Here is a 17,187-nt window from a genome sequence, read left to right on the forward strand (position 1 = left end):
ACTTTTCCCTTACACACGCTCGTTTACTTCGACCCCATTTTTCTTACTCTGGAAAGATTTCCTCTCATCATTTCCCCTCCATCCCTATGATTCATATCGCCCATATTCCATTTAAAGGTGCCCCCCTCTCCTCTCCAGCTCTCCATTCACCCACTTCAGAATCCCCTACCTCGCACCATTCCCTGTTTTTCTTCTTTTTTTTTTCTTCTCCCCCATCTTCCGGTGCCTCGCGTTGTGGTGAAGGTCATTTCTGTGTTAGAGGTGGGGGAGGGAGGGGCTGTTGCAATTTAGCATAACTGTTGTCCCGGATAACAGCGGGAAGACGGCACGAATGATAAGAGCTATGAACGGGAAAGACTAGAGGAGGGGGAAAAAAAAAATGGAGCGTTACAGCAGACCCTGAAACGATTGTCTGCACGCTGAACGAGCGGCAATTATTCGACAAGCACTCTATGGCTGCTGATCTCATCAAGGCGGTCAAATATTGGACTCCGACTGCACTAAGCCCCATGTGCAACCTTTCAAGCTGAATTCAAATTTAGGGGATGGAAATCATACTTCGGATCCGTTATTGCTCGCAAGGACGAGCCTGCTGCGAATAGCAGAAATTGCAATGAATTGATGCCCCGCCCCCCCTAAAAATGTTTAGAGCATGCATTTGTACAAATACAAACCTCAACTGAAATAGACGGCTCCTTAAAATAAACGCCTGCGTAAATAAACACACGCACACACCATTTGTGACTCCGATGTCCCCAAATGAGGCAGCCTGAGAATTAAAAATCTGAGCCTGAATGAGAAATCGCTCAATTTTCAGAGGTTGTGAAGGTGGTGAGTGGTTTTTAACTCAGATCCTCCTTCTTGAGTAATTGTTCTGAAAATGCAAATAAAAGGATAATGCATAACCAAAGTAACTCGACAGATTGTGTTTGTTTGTCTGTGGTCGCTTGTTTGAGCTCGTCTTTGCAAATAGTGGTCGGACGTTACGATGTATCTGCACTCCCTTAAAAGTGAAGGAGCATGGAATGAAATGTTACACATGAAGCAGAGATTTTAATGCGGCTGAATACCAACATTTTTTTCGGGCTCTAATCAGCAAAAGTATAGTATTTCATAAAAATATTAAATTTTTACACCATATGACAAATATATGACAAATAAACATCTTGAATCCCCACCCAAAATGACAAACGCATCATTCGAAAAACATTATTTTCATCAACGCTTGGCTCAATTCTCAAATTTCCTTTGGCCACGAAAACACAAGAAGGAGAAGGCGGCTGTCAACGGCGAAAGGCAAGTTTCTCCCGGGAGTTCACGGGTACGTGAACTTACTTTTCGTTGCCTCAGAGACTTCCTCAGTGAAAGAGTTTCACACTTGAGCTCGTTGAGCCATCTCGTCTCACCGGGATGAAAGGTGCGATCGAAAGGTTGGGCGATTCGCTATTTCCCAGTCGTGCGGTCGGTTGTTGTTGCCAGGGCGACCAGCCAACTCATACAAAACCTGCAGACCAAAACGAAGAATTATTTTGTTTTACGACGACAAACAAATACGACTGAACAACAATGTATTGCAGGAAGCAGTCCGCATTAAAACTAAATGGAACAGAACCTTCATTAATGAAATGGCTAACAACATTCTCTTTCCATTTCCTTTTTGTCTTACTCTGACAAAAATGACTTCTGTGAAAAAAGGTCATTAAAACAGCCAGTTCTGCGTGTTTTAGAATCTGCCTTACCAAAACTTTCTAAATTAGCCAACCCTGTCCGTCTTGTAATCATCCCAACAGCTTGTGGGCTTTGCACACTTCCTTGCGGGACAGTCAGTGGGGGTGACCTTGACATTTACGCAGTCATGAAAACAATCACGGCAAATATGTTAATGCGCTCACTGTGGTTTTCTGAAATAAACTGTGATCTTTAAAAAAAGGCCAAATGCTCTTGTGAGTAATAACCTCCAGCAGATGAATCAGCCCCCCCACCCCACCCCCGTTAAGGTGCCGTCGTTGACCCCCTTCACGCAACGCTGTTTATACCCAGCTGCGGTGTCGCAGACTGGCCTCGCCTATTACCCGATTTACTCCCAACAATTTATACACGCTAAGCATCCGGGTACTTCATTAATGTGTGATAATAATTCCGCCACGGCAAAAAACAAAACGCGATAAATCTCAATGTGGACTAAACCAGAACCGATGATTACATAAATGAGCGGAACAATTCGAGTGGATCCGGCATGCCAGCTGGATTAATGCTGATAATGCCTGAGCGGGTAAAGTTAGTCAGGCGGCAACCGCAATGTACAGAATAGAGGAATAAGATGCGGAATGGCAAAGAAGACATCATTTACAAGTCAAATGTCATATTTATTTTCATGGGGGAATAATAATAATATAATAATAAAAGATGTGTTTGCTACCCTAGAATTGTCTGGTGACTATTTCCACAAATGTTTTCACATTCTTCTAGCATCCACCAGTTGTATGCCGGATTGTTACGACAAAGTGTCGGAAATTGTATTGATTTTTATGTGCATTGTATCCGACAATAAATTTATTGCTCGCACGCTATTAGCAATGAAGACAATGCTTTAGTTTGCGTCGCTGCCCTTGTTATTCAGCACGACGAATCTTTTTAGATGACACGATCGGACTAGCTAAAGCTAGCGACGCTAGCTAACTGCTAAAAGCTAACTGATCATTTACAGCAAGTTTACTTTTTATCTGTGTCTTCTGGATGATTTGTGTCGATATAATCATTTATAAAAAAAGACAATTTGAGCGAATGAATGTTGACGTAAACCAAAAAGCTGCTTTCGAAAGCTGTTTGTCTCCATTCTGACCCGACGTGGAGAACTGCCAAGTGACAAGACTTTTATTCGCGACTGGTTCAGAGGCTATGTTGGGGGCCTTTTGGTAAACACAATTTAGATGTCACCTTCGGTGCGGCTGGTGTGTTCGTGTGCGTGCGTGCCTTCCACAGCTACTCGTTAGCGGCATCAACGTTGTGAAAAATCACTTTAATAAAGAGAAACAGTTGGCTGGATTCGGTCCCCACGGCTTGCCTCGCGGTTGCGCATGACGTCAAACCCGGCACGTATTTGCTCCTTTTTGTTGGGGGGGGGGGCGCGTGTGAGAGAAGACTTGACAACATTTTGGCTGAAATATGTCTGGCGGACAGCTACACACCCCTGGTGTGTGCGTGTGCATGCGTGTGTGTGTGTGTGTGTGATGCAGTGAGAAAGACTGTATTTAGCCATGCTAAGGGGCAGGACAAAGATACAAAAACAGAATCGATTGCAAGTGACAGAGAGGAGGAAGGGCAAAAAGTTATTATTAAGTAGTGAAGTGAATTCTGCACTTGCGCTCTCGCAGACGCACACACAAATTGACCAAACCTTGCCATAGGTGTTCAAGCAATGCATATTTTGTTTTTCTCAGTACTTGGAGATCTTGAAAACTGACAACAAACACCCGTGCGTCCGCGTGTGCGTGTGTGTGTGTGTGTTTGTTTGCATGTGTGTAGCCTATCGGGCAGACATCATTGTCCTCAGTTCAATACTGCTGTCACAAGGCCATGAATTATGGAACTGTCTGAAAGTGACAAAGCACGGCTTACAGCCAAGAGACACTTTTATTGAGTTTTGTGGTGTGTGTGTGCGTGTGTGAGGTCATGTCAGAGCACTAAAAAGACACAGAGCACCTCACCGTCACACCACACCAGTTCCTCCTTTGCTGTAATGAGGATGTTTGATATTCAATGATTGCAAGTAGTTTTTTTAAACAATAATGGAAAGCGGTGAGGGCCATCTATCAACGTGACAGAGGAGCTGTTGTGGAACATTTTGCCCAAACAACCTCCACATGATGCGGGGCACTGGTCAGAAGGTGCTGCTTTAGGGGAGGGCGCCCCTAGTGGCAGCTGCTAACTTTCAATTTCCAGTGAAAACTCTCAATAAAAATGCGCATTCACGTCACATAAACAACTGAGAGTTTTAATACGTGTGACGCCATGCGCACACACTCAGAAACACAGAGTGTTCCCTGAAATGGCCCAAAGTTGTTGGAGCTGGAGGGCGTGAGGTTGCGTGACTTCTGGAACAGATTTAGCAAGTCCCCAAAGAGTGTGGTCCTCTCACACTTACTCAAGCTAATGCAGACAGGTGACTGCATCCTCGGTGCTTCCACTCACACAAAATACACACCGTAACGCACGTGGCCTCGAGTCAGCGTAGTGTGTCATAATACTCACGAGATTTTTTGTTCTCAACTTTCCATCGTCTTCCTGGAGGATACATGGATGCAGGATAAATAACCACATAGAGCTGTACCAATTACACGAGATGCTTGGCCATTTAATAATACATTTACAAATTCCACTCTGTGTTGCAACGAGATAGAAAGAAAAAGGCGGAATGGCTTAAAAATGCATCAGAGGTCGCTCGCTTGAGCTGACCTCGAGCCATCAGAGTTATTTTGGGATTGGATGTTTCTCGGGTTTCACTTCAGGGAGAATGAAGGAGTCTAGACGTCCTCAGCTCACCTACAGGATGTGCATCCCCGCTCTCTGTTACAGTTTCCTATTTTTATATAGTGCTAGTTTTACAGAAGCCTCCGTGAAACCCGCTCAATTCGAACCCGAGGCTGCGGCAATAATAACTTCATGAGTAAATGGAAGCGAGGTAGAGAGGAGTGGGGAAAAAAAAAAAGAGAAAAAAAACATACGCACCTTCATCTCATCTCCAGTGAAGGAGAAGACATGGACCCGGGTCTAAATCATTGACGAAAGTAGGACAGAAGCAGTGGGTCAGTGTCTGAAGAGCTGCTCTCACATCTCACGACACTGAAAATAATAGCATGACGGGCTTTCATGCAGGTTACTGATACGTTGCCAATCCTAATATTTTTTGTAACTCAAAATTAAAATTAGGCCTAAAATGACGATATTCTTACCTGTTTTAAAATAACAGGAAGGGTGCAAAATTCCAGCATTTCTTTATTAATATTTAATAGTGAAGTAAAAAAAAAAAAATATATATATATATATATAAATTCATCTTGGATCTTGGATACCAAGTTATAACATTGATAAAAGAATAACGAACAGGCTGAATATGTTTAAGCTAAGCTAACACAATGAAGATTATTTAGCGACAAGAAATATAAACAGAACAGAAACAGAAACGCTGTCCAATGTTCATGTTTTTGGGACGTCGCTGTCCGTGCTCGGCTAAAGAGAAGTCATTAATTCTCATCGCCTTGGCAACGAACTGTGCGTGAAAACGTACCGTGATTGCACCGTCGACAGGACATTGTTCATTCACCCACTGGTGAACCGGATCCTCCAGCTTTCAGCGTCATTCATTTTCGCCAGGCCCTAACAAGTTTGGCGTTCACTCGGCAGAATATGATTCTCTTGAGGTCCAGTTGTGTTCAATCGTTCTCACTTGTCGTTGCAAAGAGTAGGAGATATCGGTAGTGAAGACTAGAGTGCCCTCTCGTGGCTGTCTGTGAAATTACATTGTTTTCCAGACAAGTCGCAGGACCAGCCAACATGTGAAAAAAAGTGCGATTTATAGTCTGAAAAATACGGTGAACATATACCTCCTGTATGTGGACCATTGGCCTGAGCTCTACATGTAGCGCATGTGATAAATCCACATAGTTGACTGATATCATTGAAACTTTTGATATTGCTATCCTCAATAGTCGTGTATAATTTTTGAGATTATGATGATATTTGGCCTACCTAGCCCAAAATCAACTGAGATTGGCTCCAGTCCATGACCGTAATGAGGACAAACGCAATAGAAAGTGGATTGTTTCTTTTTACAATCAAACACTAAGCAGAGAAGCCAGAGGATGTCAACTTTTCAACTTTTTTGAAGGTGAGGTTGCATTGTCTAATCTGGTTTCATTATGAATGAAGGCTTAGACGTGAGAAGGTATTGAAGCTGAATAATTCAAACGGGGATTATAGAAAATCTCGGGAAGGTTCCGCAAAGAAATAAAAAAAAAGAATAAAAATCCAAGTTTAACCTGAGACATATATATATATGCAGCCATTAGTGTCAATTTGTTCTATCAGTGAGTCTCGACACAGGTCAAAGTGTCGCCAGCCTCGGAACCTCATCCTCGCTCATTACGTTGATTCTTTGTAAAGCTGCCCTCGTGGATTTGACATCATTCTCATTTGCGGCGCTTGGAGGTCTGATTAATTCATAATTATCGTGAGAAAGAGAAGGAGAGGCAAAATCTGCGGTCGACTGAATACAGAGCAGGGATCCCTCTCGACCATGAAGACCGAAGGTTGATAGTAATCAGTTAAAGCCATAAATGTTCACATCTGATATTTATTTTCATGCCTGAATACATCCGTGGGATATTTAATTGTAAGATAGTTGCCATTTTCACCTTCCCAAAAGACAGAATGCGGACCTTCTCCTGTGGCAAGATGAACCACAAACGTAATTTGGTTCACTTAGGCAGTCAAGTCTATCAATTCTATCTCTCATGACTAAGAATAAAAACGGTTATTACATGTTGAGCAAATATAAACATTTTTGGTTGTTGTAAGTCTTCAATGGGAAATCCAACTTGCTGTACATTTTTGTTGCACACCACAATTGCCTAAAGAGTAACTCAAGTTGAAGACAGAAGGCAAAGAAGAAGGTCTGTTACTGCAGTCTTTTATGCTCACTTGAAATGAATTGTGCTTCAAGAATACTGAGAAAGCGACTAAATTCCACGAACAGCCATAGAACTCCGTGTTACTGTCAAATATTTATAACTCGTTAAGCATTCTTCTCTGCCTCTTTATGAACAAAATGGTCAAAAATCCAGACAGCAAACCGAACCACAGGCCCCCAGACTGTCACATTATTCAAATATTCATCACTTAAGTGTGATCCAACGTCATACCACAATGTTCAAGTTTATTGACGATTTGCTGATTAGCCGTCCTTTCTGTTGTGCGGCTGAAACCAAAAAAAAAAAAGAAACAAACGCTTCCCAAAATGGCCTCATCTGTAATGTGAGAATGGTAAAAGGTTCAGACAGGATTAAGGATTGACAGATAAAACATGACATCCAAGCGAGTTCATCATCTTGTGAAAAAAAAAATACAATAAAATATGCCTGCAGAGAATCCAATTGAATTTTGCAGTGCAGATGAATTGTTCCTGAATAAGTCACTTACTTTCAGATATTTTCTTTTTCCAATCTTTCTGGTCATTAAATTGCTCTTCTCTGGAAGTTACTTACATAGGTGGAAATAAATCAGGAAAATTGTCAAACCAGCATTAAAAAGAAAAAAAAAAAATCTGAAAAAAATAGACTCCATTTGATTCCTCTCGATTTGTGTGTGGTTATAATTATTCAAATGTGTGGGAAAGGATTAGTATTTGCTGCACCATGCAAAGCATTTTTGGTTGGGCATCAGTCAATAATGCGTGAGTCAATTTTGACAGCCTTGAATTTCTCACGGGTTGAACGATACATTTGTCCTAAAAAAGTGGAACGACGTACCATACACACATTCGAGCTTCAAAGAACAAACGCATAAAAAAAACAGAGAAACATAAATTTGGGAATGACTATCCATAAATCCAATATAGGTTTCGGTGAGATCAGGGTTTTATGATGGGAAATATTGTTCAACAAAAAATAATTGCATCCCATCTAGATTATTCGTAATCAAAATCTGTTTTTTGATTTTTATTTTCATTAATGTGAGGATGGCATTTTTATTTACTCCTGAGTCCATTTCCAGGAATATTTTTTTTTCCAACAGCAATTTTTTTAATTTTGTTTTTTGTTTTCCCAAAGCTCATGCTGCTTTATGGCCCAGAACTGCATCATAGATTTTGCCCGTGAGACGGTAGTGGATGTCGGTGAACCCAGCGGCAGCCAGCAGGGCGCTGTACTGAGCCCCTGTTCTTTCTCGACCATCCGTCTGCACCAGCATGTTCAGGGAGTAAAGTTGCGCTGTCAGCGGGCCGGAGCCGTCCTCGTAGAGCAAGGCCTCCACCAGCAATACAGCGCCTCCTGTAGGAACAATCAAGAATAACAGGTGCTAGCTTTGCTGGTTTGTGGTGTCACAAGATGTGCCGAACAATCCACGCAAACACAACTTTTTTGGTAAGTTTTGGAAACAGTAACATCATAAAAAAAAGAATCAGAATTTTTGAAAGTCTTTTCTGTTCATGTTACATTTTGTCCATGGATGAAAAATCTCATTTAATGTCGATATTTTTACTGCTACAAATCTCAGCAGATTGAGACCGTAATTTATTTCCCTTATGTGGGATCCGATTAAATCTGTGCTCCTGAACACCTTTAGCAACCAAGATCCGAGAGGTTCTCTAATTGATTTCTCAGGTGATGTGAATGTTTAAGCCTATTGAATCTAATATCAAGGCAGCAAAAATTTTTTTTTAAAAAGACCAAACCTGGTTTGCAGGCGGTGTGAACTCGACTGAGCAGTTCTACGCAACGCTCATCTGTCCAGTCGTGGAGGATCCTGGCGAGGATGTAAAGGTCCGCCTCAGGCAAGGAGTCTTTGAAGAAGTCCCCTAAATGGACACACACGTTTAAGGAAGAAAAATATAGATGTATATTAAAAATATGCCACCCTTGGATGTAATCATGACATGACATTTTTATTCCGTGCGCTAAACGCGGCTTCCGCAATATTTCTGGCTGAAGGCATGAGATGTGCTTCATTTCAAAGACAGTGACACAATTTCACGTCACGGTTCGGAAAATGATTAGGGATCGCGCGTTGAACCGAATAGAATCCAAAATTAAAGCAGGCTATGAGGAAGTGTGTGACTGCGAGTAGTGCTGTGGGCATTCACCGAGAATTTTTTTTTTTTTTTTGCCGGCGTGATAATGAAGTTACCTTCAATGAAGCTTATCTTGTGGTCAGCCTCCTTGACAAAATGTTCCCTGGATGTCTGCACCACCTTGGGGAGGTCAAAGATCATCACTGCGCACTCTGGGTAGGCTGACGTGCACTGCTTGGCTAATGCTCCGCTGCAGCCTTGGGAGAGAACGCAGAATTACTTTGAGTCACTGCACCATGAAGACACACAGTCGTAATTAAAACGGTAGGAAAGCGCTCACAAATGGACAAATAAAGTCAGTCGAGCAAGAGCAGATGCTCGCAGGTATGTCGCCATTATTATTTATCATTGCGTGATTTGCATGCAGTCGTGTACGGCAGCCTTAGGGACACGGTTCAGCTAACATTCATGCCAATAACGCGGACCAAATTGAACAGAATTTGGAGTGACAGAGAAACAGATGCCGAGTACACAAACAAAGCAGGGACTGTTCGCTTTGAGACGAAGAATCGTTCAAGCTCAAAAACTCGAAAATCCATTGTTGCTGCAAGGATCTACGGATTTGCTTCCATGAAGCATTAGTGGCCACTGTTTCAGTCGGTGCATGGGAAATGAATAAATTCACTTACATGCGTGACTATAGAAGCAGCAGTTTAATTTTGCTAAGAGTCTTCAGCGGGCAAGTCAAAATGACGTCTTAGTACAATAATTGGACCTGTGAAACTCAAAGTGTGGTTCAAAAAACAATCACTGGTCAAGTGCAGTTTAGTTGTCTTTAACTTTCAAGTTCAACGCATTTTCTTTTAATCCATTTAAGTCCAATTTTTATGGTCGATATGTTTTAATTGAAAGTACAGTTTTTGACATGCTTATATTGAAGTACCATGTTAACTCATTCAATACCATTGACGGATAAATACGTCAAAATCCATTTTTTTTTACTGGGCTGGTCGTGAATGAGTTAATGTTCAAACTGTGCAGAAATGCTACAATTGTTTACAAGCTAAGCAACTGTACCATTGTAAGGCATTTTTGTTTTCTCCTGAATGTCATTAACTGTTGTTTGCAAATGTCTCTGCTTGTGTGAAGCAATTTGAGTTGTCTCGTGTAGGAAATGTGCTAGAATTTAAACAAAACTGCCTCGCCTTGCAAATAGTATTATATGAAATTTGAAAGCGTCATCTCACTTTTGGTGAACTACCCAATTTGGATGTTATTCTTGATTGTGGCCAATTACACAATTTTTCTGCAGCGACGTTAGAATGCCTCTGAGCTTCCGATTTGTTGCGTCAAGTCGTCGGCCGGGCCCCAGTCTTGTTTTTCTGTATTTTTTTTTCTGTGTATGTCGATGACGATTTTGACAATGCGAGTTAATGCTTGAGCCTCATCTTTGTGCAAGGTGCTGAAATAACACAAAGCGTACATAAGGGGAGAGACTTGGGCTATTATTATCATCCGTTTTTTTTTTGTTTTTTTTTAAATCAACCTCAATCTGGAGCGGAGGGACAGGAAAAAGAGTGTATGAATTTGATGGAGGGACAGAAACGCAGTGAGGTGGAAAACAGGATCAAAAGATCTCATTTTGACAAAACGACAACGGTGTGTGTGTGTGCGTTCTGGTACTCCATTCTTTCATTGTATGGCACAGCCCTTGACTTTAGCCATCATGTCTATCCTGTGTCGTACTCATTTCTTTTTTTTTTCCATGTACTACTACAAGCTCTGTCAATATTCTTACAATTTTGTCTTTTGACACACATGCATGCGCACACACATTGGCCCTTCACATCAAAGAGGGGTCAGAAGAGGCTGAAATTCAAAGCGCAACGCAGGGGGAGTAAAACCAAGCTCAACACAACATCACAACATATGAGACCCAAACTGACCTGGATGAGTCAGTTTGGTAATGACCTCCTTTTTAGGGGAGCTTTGTGAGTGTTGCTGTGCTCTTTATGTGTTGTTGTCTGGCTCTCAAATGCGCGGATGAGACCAACCCGACTCAGTGAAGTTGTCAAGATTTCTATTGGTGATGAAAATGTCGTTTTATGTAATCTGCGAAATAGTAGGCGTGATAGCAACCTGCTATAACAGAAGTTCTGGGATTTAGTTGAGTTGATTTTTCATTTGTGAAATTATTTAAAAAAAAAAAAAAGGGGTGGGGGGGTTGTTTCAACCGTATTTTTATTCTGACAACGTAACCTGAATTTATCATCAAAAAGTCCTCCAAAGTCTAAAAATAAGTGAAGTAATAATGACAGTAAATGTCTGGATTAAAAATAAAACACAATTATAGAGCAATTAAATGAAAAACTGATGAACAATCGTCAACCGAGGTTTACAAGTGTAAAATTAAGTTAACCATGCTTAATATTAAGATGTAAAAACAATAAAGGTCCAAATCATTAGATCAACAAACGAAGGCCCGCCGCATCGTTGGGACACGTACGTCTCACCTTACAACATTATGAACTGCCTTAAAAATGCATATTTTGAATTTGCTCTACAATAAACTTCAAGATAACTACAAATTCCCAAAACATTGGAATGTCTTTAAACATCTCCGTGTGAAGTACCTTTAATCTAAAAGGGAACAATTACTTGATTATGAATGCGTGTGGTGGCATAGAAATCGAATCTATGATTATAATAATTATTATTCATGACATCAAATTCATTCCGTGACAGTGGATTCAATATTCATCTCTGCTGCCTGGCACCAAGTTGGACAGACGGCCAGCCGGAGGAGCTGAGCAGCAGGTGTGCGCAGACGTAACAGATGTTGGGCGAGAGACGAAGACTTAATGGGACACTGTGGTCACGCCCTTCACACCCCTGCTGTCCGTAACACACACACACACACACACACACACACATTTTGGTGGAGACGCCTTCTTATGAATTATATGAACACACCGAGAAGAGCACATGAACGACGTCCTGTGTGACTTTCTTTGTTTTAGTGACTTCACAGCTCCCCCGTGTGGCAAATTGCGGTATCACATACAATTTGTATTGGATTCCGTTCTGAAATACATCACCAAATGATTTTGTCTCGCAAAGAAAATATGCTCAATTTGGGGGAAAACTAATAGAAAAAAAGTCTCAGTATGATAGTAATAACAATTACATATTTCATGTATACTTTTCAGACTATTATATTATGTAATGACAGAAATCTTTCCAACAATCTCTTTTGGATCGCATTTCATGTGTTTCACGTCTACCGCGGTGAAGCTGTCCGATGAGTATATTTTAATTATTTTATTACTCTTCAATCACATGAACGTTTTATTATTATACATTCATGGGATTCCATCGATTGATCAGTGAGCTATTTCCCCGACAAAAGACTGTTTTGAAGACATCGGAGCGAGTGATTAAGTGTTTCCCATTTACTAAAATACTAATTACTAACCTCTCATGTCACTAAACTGTCATGAAGGCCACTCATGTACCTAATTGGAGTCTCTATGAAGTGTGACGGGACAACAAGGGCCGGCATGAATATTTATGCGCACCTCGGCCAGCTGTCTCTCACTTAACACACGCCGCTGACGGTTTGAAATGTTAATGGCCGCGAACCGCCGACCTCACTGGAAATGACTTTGCGGTGATTAACAAAACACGCACACGCTCACCCCCGAGGTCACATATGACCTTGAAAGGCGAAAGGTCAAAGGCCGTGAGCACATCTCGACCACAGATGTTCCATATGGAATTCATTAGCTGCATGAACTTTGCCATCTCCTCGTCAGACCTAAACACACAAACACAAGTCAGAGCTACTTACTGTCGTCATCTTCCGCAGCTGTTTTGATGCGTCGCTACATTGAGCTAAGAACTGATTCACACACACACACTCACACGCACACTAACACACACACACACACTGTTTACCCGGTTCCAGAAAATTAACCCTATGGCGACACGTTGTGAGTTTGGGAGACACAGGCCGCTGCAACATAGAGAAGAGCCTGTGGTGACTGCTGCTGTTCGGAGAAATCTCCACCTCATCACCCAGCACTTTACCATGCCACAGGGCAACCACACACACGGAGAAATACACACACACACACACACACTCACGCACACAAATCAAAGCGTCTTCTGGTAACACTGCAGACTTGCAAGTGTCCAGACGCGAGTGTACTAAAAGGGTTTGATGCACGAGCAAACTTTGGATGACACACTAACCTCCAGAAGAACTTTGAAAGTGACTCAATATTTGAATGTTGCCGTTGCGGACTCGGATGAGCTCAGCAAGCCAAACAGACTCGGAGGCTAAACAATGACCTGTCCGTTGTCATTTCGGTGAAGTTTTATCATGTCGTTCCTCCTCAAATACAAAAGATTGCTGTTGATTTGAATATTTAGTTTTGGAGCATTTGTTTAATTGCTCTGTGCTTTCATTGCAGACCACATTGAAATATTGAACTGAATGAAATTCAATTTAAAAGCTGGAAAATTTGAGGCGCTCCACATTTTTTGACTGAGTGTAGTTTTACCAAGTGGCCACAAGATGGCGCCAAAGCAAGACCTTTCAATTAGACATTGCTTTTGTTTTAACCACAAAATGGGCGAGTTTTTCAGTGAATAAGGGAGAAAAGGTTGCAAAAGGAAATTTGTGAATAGCAAAAAGTTACAATTGTTTCAGAGATAAAAAATAATATTATCAACAAGAATGACAAACTACCATCGGCTAATTACACATTTTCTCTTTTTTTTTTTTTTTTTTTTTAAAATCAGAGAAGCAAGTGAACTTTTCTAGATTAATCTTTTTACACTGATTTCAAGTCGACCCTCATTTTCTTTTTGTTGAGCACAAACGTAAACCTTCATAAACAATAATATAATATGCAACATATTAATGAATTAAGGGTAACGTTCATCAACAGGTGGTATATTTTTCCTGAAACGTCATAGAGATAAATTACACATGTTAAACTCTATATTGAGACTGCTTTTATGGGTCAAATTTAAAATGCAAACGTTTGGTGTGCTTAATAATAATAATAATAATAATAATAATAAACAAAAGTAAAGCCATTTTTTGTGACACATAAAGCCACCTCTGATTAAAATGTATTAGTTATTGGCAAGCTCTTTGTGGACAAGAAAAAAAAAACAAATAAGTGAGCAGATGATGAACTAGAATGTGTGCAATTCCGTCTGGGATCCAATTGGAGCTCGACATATTTGCCCTTGAAATGTCATTAATCCCACGGAGAGCTTTCAAATCATTTGACCGTTTTAGAAAACACATCAGTCACTTTAAGCAAAGTGGGTAAGTGATGCAAATAAGAGGAAGGCATTTATTCCGCTTTAATTTTCTCATTATGCAATCTGGCACGTGCTCGGAATCTCAAAATGTCTGTCTCTCCCTCTCTCGCCTTGTCTCAAGGTCTTTTTTTTTTTGTTTTGTTTTTTTCTAAGTGTTAGAATTTGAGCCATATTCCAGACTAGAATAAATTATTCGGGTACATTATGCGGCTGGTTAAATGGCAAGGAGTAAACAAGTGTGTGAGTCATGCAGCCAGCTTTGAATCATTCTGTTGCTGCTCCAAGAAAGCCCTCAATGACTTCCGTGCTTGTTTCCTGCTAATTTCCTCTCCGTATTCTCGGGGGAAATCAGCAGGGACAAACAACCGCAGCTCCTCATTTGGCCATTGTGAGCAGGTGTTGAGATTTCATTTACTATCAATTAGTGGTGAATTGCAAATTCATCATTCCGAGGACGGATCTCATTGTTGCCGCACGTTTCATATTTGGAATCTTCTCAGATGGATTCCAGCTTTTTAAACGGCACAAATTCTGTGAGCTCTGCATGGTGACATTACCAAACGACTGCAACGCAGCAATGGTGAAGTCACTGAATAAGGCGCAGCAATGAGCAGCATACAAATACATGAGTCACATCAAACGGGCTAATTCTCAAAAAAAAAAAAAAAAAAAAAGTGAATATAACGAAAATGTGGGAAAAGCAATCTCAAGAAAATATTGCGATTGCGGTTTAAATAAAATTATTTTTACACTCTTTGCATGTGTTTTTTTCCCCACAAAGCAATACATTTATAAAATAAATTTAAACCATAAATTAATATGACTTTGTCGATTTCCATTCAAGCTGCTGACTTGGGGGGTGAAGAATTATAATATAAACAAGTGTGCACTTGAAATATATATATATATATATATATATATATATATATATATATATATATATAACTCTGACCAAACAAAATTACGCTTTTCATTTTTTTTTCACTCTTTGCAATTATAAAATTATATTCTAAACTATTGCGAAGTTGATCTGAATTTGATGGAATTGTTCATCTTTAAGGCACATCCCTCAACCTGCCACATGAATGCAAGTTGGGACGATGCAGATGACAATGAAAGCATAGAATGCTTTGTTCTCTGTTTTGTGTGTTCATCAAAGAAATATTCTTACCTGTAGAGAGCCTGAAACAAATCTTTGGAGCTGACGCCGAAGGCTTTCTCATATTGATTGCTCCCCTCCCTGCGACGTAGAAAATGCATGACGTTTTTATCTTTTGCACTGGAGTGAAACCGGCTTGGATTAAAATACACGGAGGGTGTCAAACGTGACATAAAAACAAGTAAGGGAGCAAATCTCAAATCACTGCTCACAAAACAATAATTCACACAGATTTACAGTATGGACAATTTAGTATTCCACCGTGCTGCCTAATTCATCAGAACTTAAATGCCCTGAGGTGTAAAACTTGTGCTCACTGACCTGACAGCATCAGTCAGGTAGTGCCAGCACAGGTAGATTGTTCTGGAACTGTACTGGATGGAGTGGTAGAGGGTTGCAGGGCCCGAACGGGTCAGGTAGAGGTTGGCCTGCTCCGTGTTACTGTAAGACACTAACATAGGAGATGAAAAATGAGTTCCCGCAGGTGTCTGAATACCTTTTCACTGTTCATGATGCGATGGGGAAGAGGAACGAAAGAGAGAATAGTGGCATGCCTGATCATGTCATTGACATCTTGAGATAAGAAGAAAATGAATTCAAAGGTGGCAGGAGTGACATTCTTAAAGGGGAAGTCCACACAAAAATGTTCTTTACAAGAATATGTTGTAGGCAGGCTCACTTATAGAAACATGTTTGTGGAATATGAATTAAGCAGGAAAATCTAAATTTTTCCATTTGCTGTCCACTAAAAATGACGTCACAGAAATGACAAAATGGCCGCCTCCTAAGTGTGGATTTAGCTGCTTAACCGCCATTCTACAAACAATACATTAATTAGAATGGAATAGAAAACCGGCTTTGGTGGCTGAAAAATTGACCTTCGCTGATATTTCAGTTCTTGTTCTTACACGGACTGAAAGTTTGACAATCTGCCCAAAATTGTGACCAGAATCTGATATGAAATTTTGAGTAACAGTGTCAGAGGTAAAAAAAAAACAAAAACCTACAGGTGCTGTCTCAGACTCTTCTCAGATTTATACATTACGTACAAAGTATGAAGCAAGCGGTCCGCTCACCTTGCCCATTTTGCCGGTGCGTCTCAAGTAGCTGAAGGCCACAACAGGCCGCCAGCAGCCTCTCAGTGCCATCCAGACTGGCGCCGATCGCCTGGCTGACCTCGGCAGCAGAGAGAGGGCGGCCTGCTCCCAACAACACGTCGAACACGCCCAGCTCGCAGGCCGTGAACAAAGTCTGACTCGGAGTAGAAGTTAATTTAATTATGAAATTAATTAAAAATGTGTAAGAAAGGAAATTTCCTTTTTTTTTTCATAACTACTGAATGGAATGACACGTGACTGTTGGTGGTCTGTCTGGAAGTGTGCGTTACCTTAGAAACAAGGAAGCCTTCCATATACTCCAATATTTTCCGGGGATATTTTCCAGCAGCTGGTGAAGCCTCAGTAGAGTCCATCACATGCCGGCCTGCCATGGACAACAAATTCTCAGCCGTTCCCTGCAAGGCGTCCGACAAAACCAGACTAAAGCCACAGAAAGTGACCATCAAGCAGTGGTACTGTAGCAGTGGGCTAAGCCGATTAGAGTCCGATAACCCAGATTAGAGCAGGGCCTCCCTCAGCTGCTGTGGACCGTGAAACAAAACACACTGCAGCCTTGTTCGCTATCACTCACACTCCAATGGAGAGGTTTTTGAGGTTAGCTTGCGTGCAAAAGCAGCAGAGAATTGGATAATTTTACACCTCTAGCTCTGTGGGAAGATCTTGGCATAAGTTTTTAAGGCACACTTGGGGTATAAAACTATTCAAAATTTGGGATACATTTTTTTTACTACCATTGACGGATAAATACGTCAAAGATCCATTTTTTTTTTTAAAGAAAAAAAAAA

The 17,187-nt window shown here is 40.9% G+C and overlaps 1 protein-coding gene and 1 long non-coding RNA gene across 2 annotated transcripts; both read right to left on the reverse strand.

The window, feature by feature from the left end:
- Positions 1-1,154: 1,154 nt before the first annotated feature.
- On the reverse strand, positions 1,155-5,453 carry LOC148323609 (uncharacterized). The gene is made up of 3 exons (XR_015846524.1): positions 5,288-5,453; positions 4,729-4,842; positions 1,155-1,504 (listed from the first exon to the last, which is right to left on the reverse strand). It is a non-coding gene; the product is annotated as an uncharacterized LOC148323609 (long non-coding RNA).
- Positions 5,454-6,336: 883 nt separating this feature from the next.
- Positions 6,337-16,863, reverse strand: asmt (acetylserotonin O-methyltransferase). The gene is made up of 8 exons (XM_088315174.1): positions 16,672-16,863; positions 16,361-16,535; positions 15,606-15,735; positions 15,297-15,365; positions 12,484-12,602; positions 8,902-9,042; positions 8,450-8,572; positions 6,337-8,045 (listed from the first exon to the last, which is right to left on the reverse strand). Exons 1-8 carry the CDS (start codon positions 16,843-16,845, stop codon positions 7,828-7,830), a joined length of 1,149 nt encoding a protein of 382 aa, XP_088171300.1. The 5' UTR covers positions 16,846-16,863; the 3' UTR covers positions 6,337-7,827.
- Between the last annotated feature and the right edge of the window lie 324 nt (positions 16,864-17,187).

Source organism: Idiotropiscis lumnitzeri, chromosome 14, assembly GCF_059441095.1.
Source record: "Idiotropiscis lumnitzeri isolate Australia: NSW breed Sydney's pygmy pipehorse chromosome 14, RoL_Ilum_1.0, whole genome shotgun sequence".
Lineage (NCBI taxonomy): Eukaryota > Metazoa > Chordata > Actinopteri > Syngnathiformes > Syngnathidae > Idiotropiscis > Idiotropiscis lumnitzeri.

Coding starts and splice junctions, on each gene's coding strand:
- asmt (XM_088315174.1), bottom strand. CDS start 16,845: ATGGTCACTTTCTGTGGCTTTAGTCTGGTTTTGTCGGACGCCTTGCAG. Junction 8,573..8,901: donor CAAGATAAGCTTCATTGAAG/GTAACTTCATTA, acceptor GTGTCCATTTAG/GGGACTTCTTCAAAGACTCC. Junction 8,046..8,449: donor TCACACCGCCTGCAAACCAG/GTTTGGTCTTTT, acceptor TTGTTCCTACAG/GAGGCGCTGTATTGCTGGTG.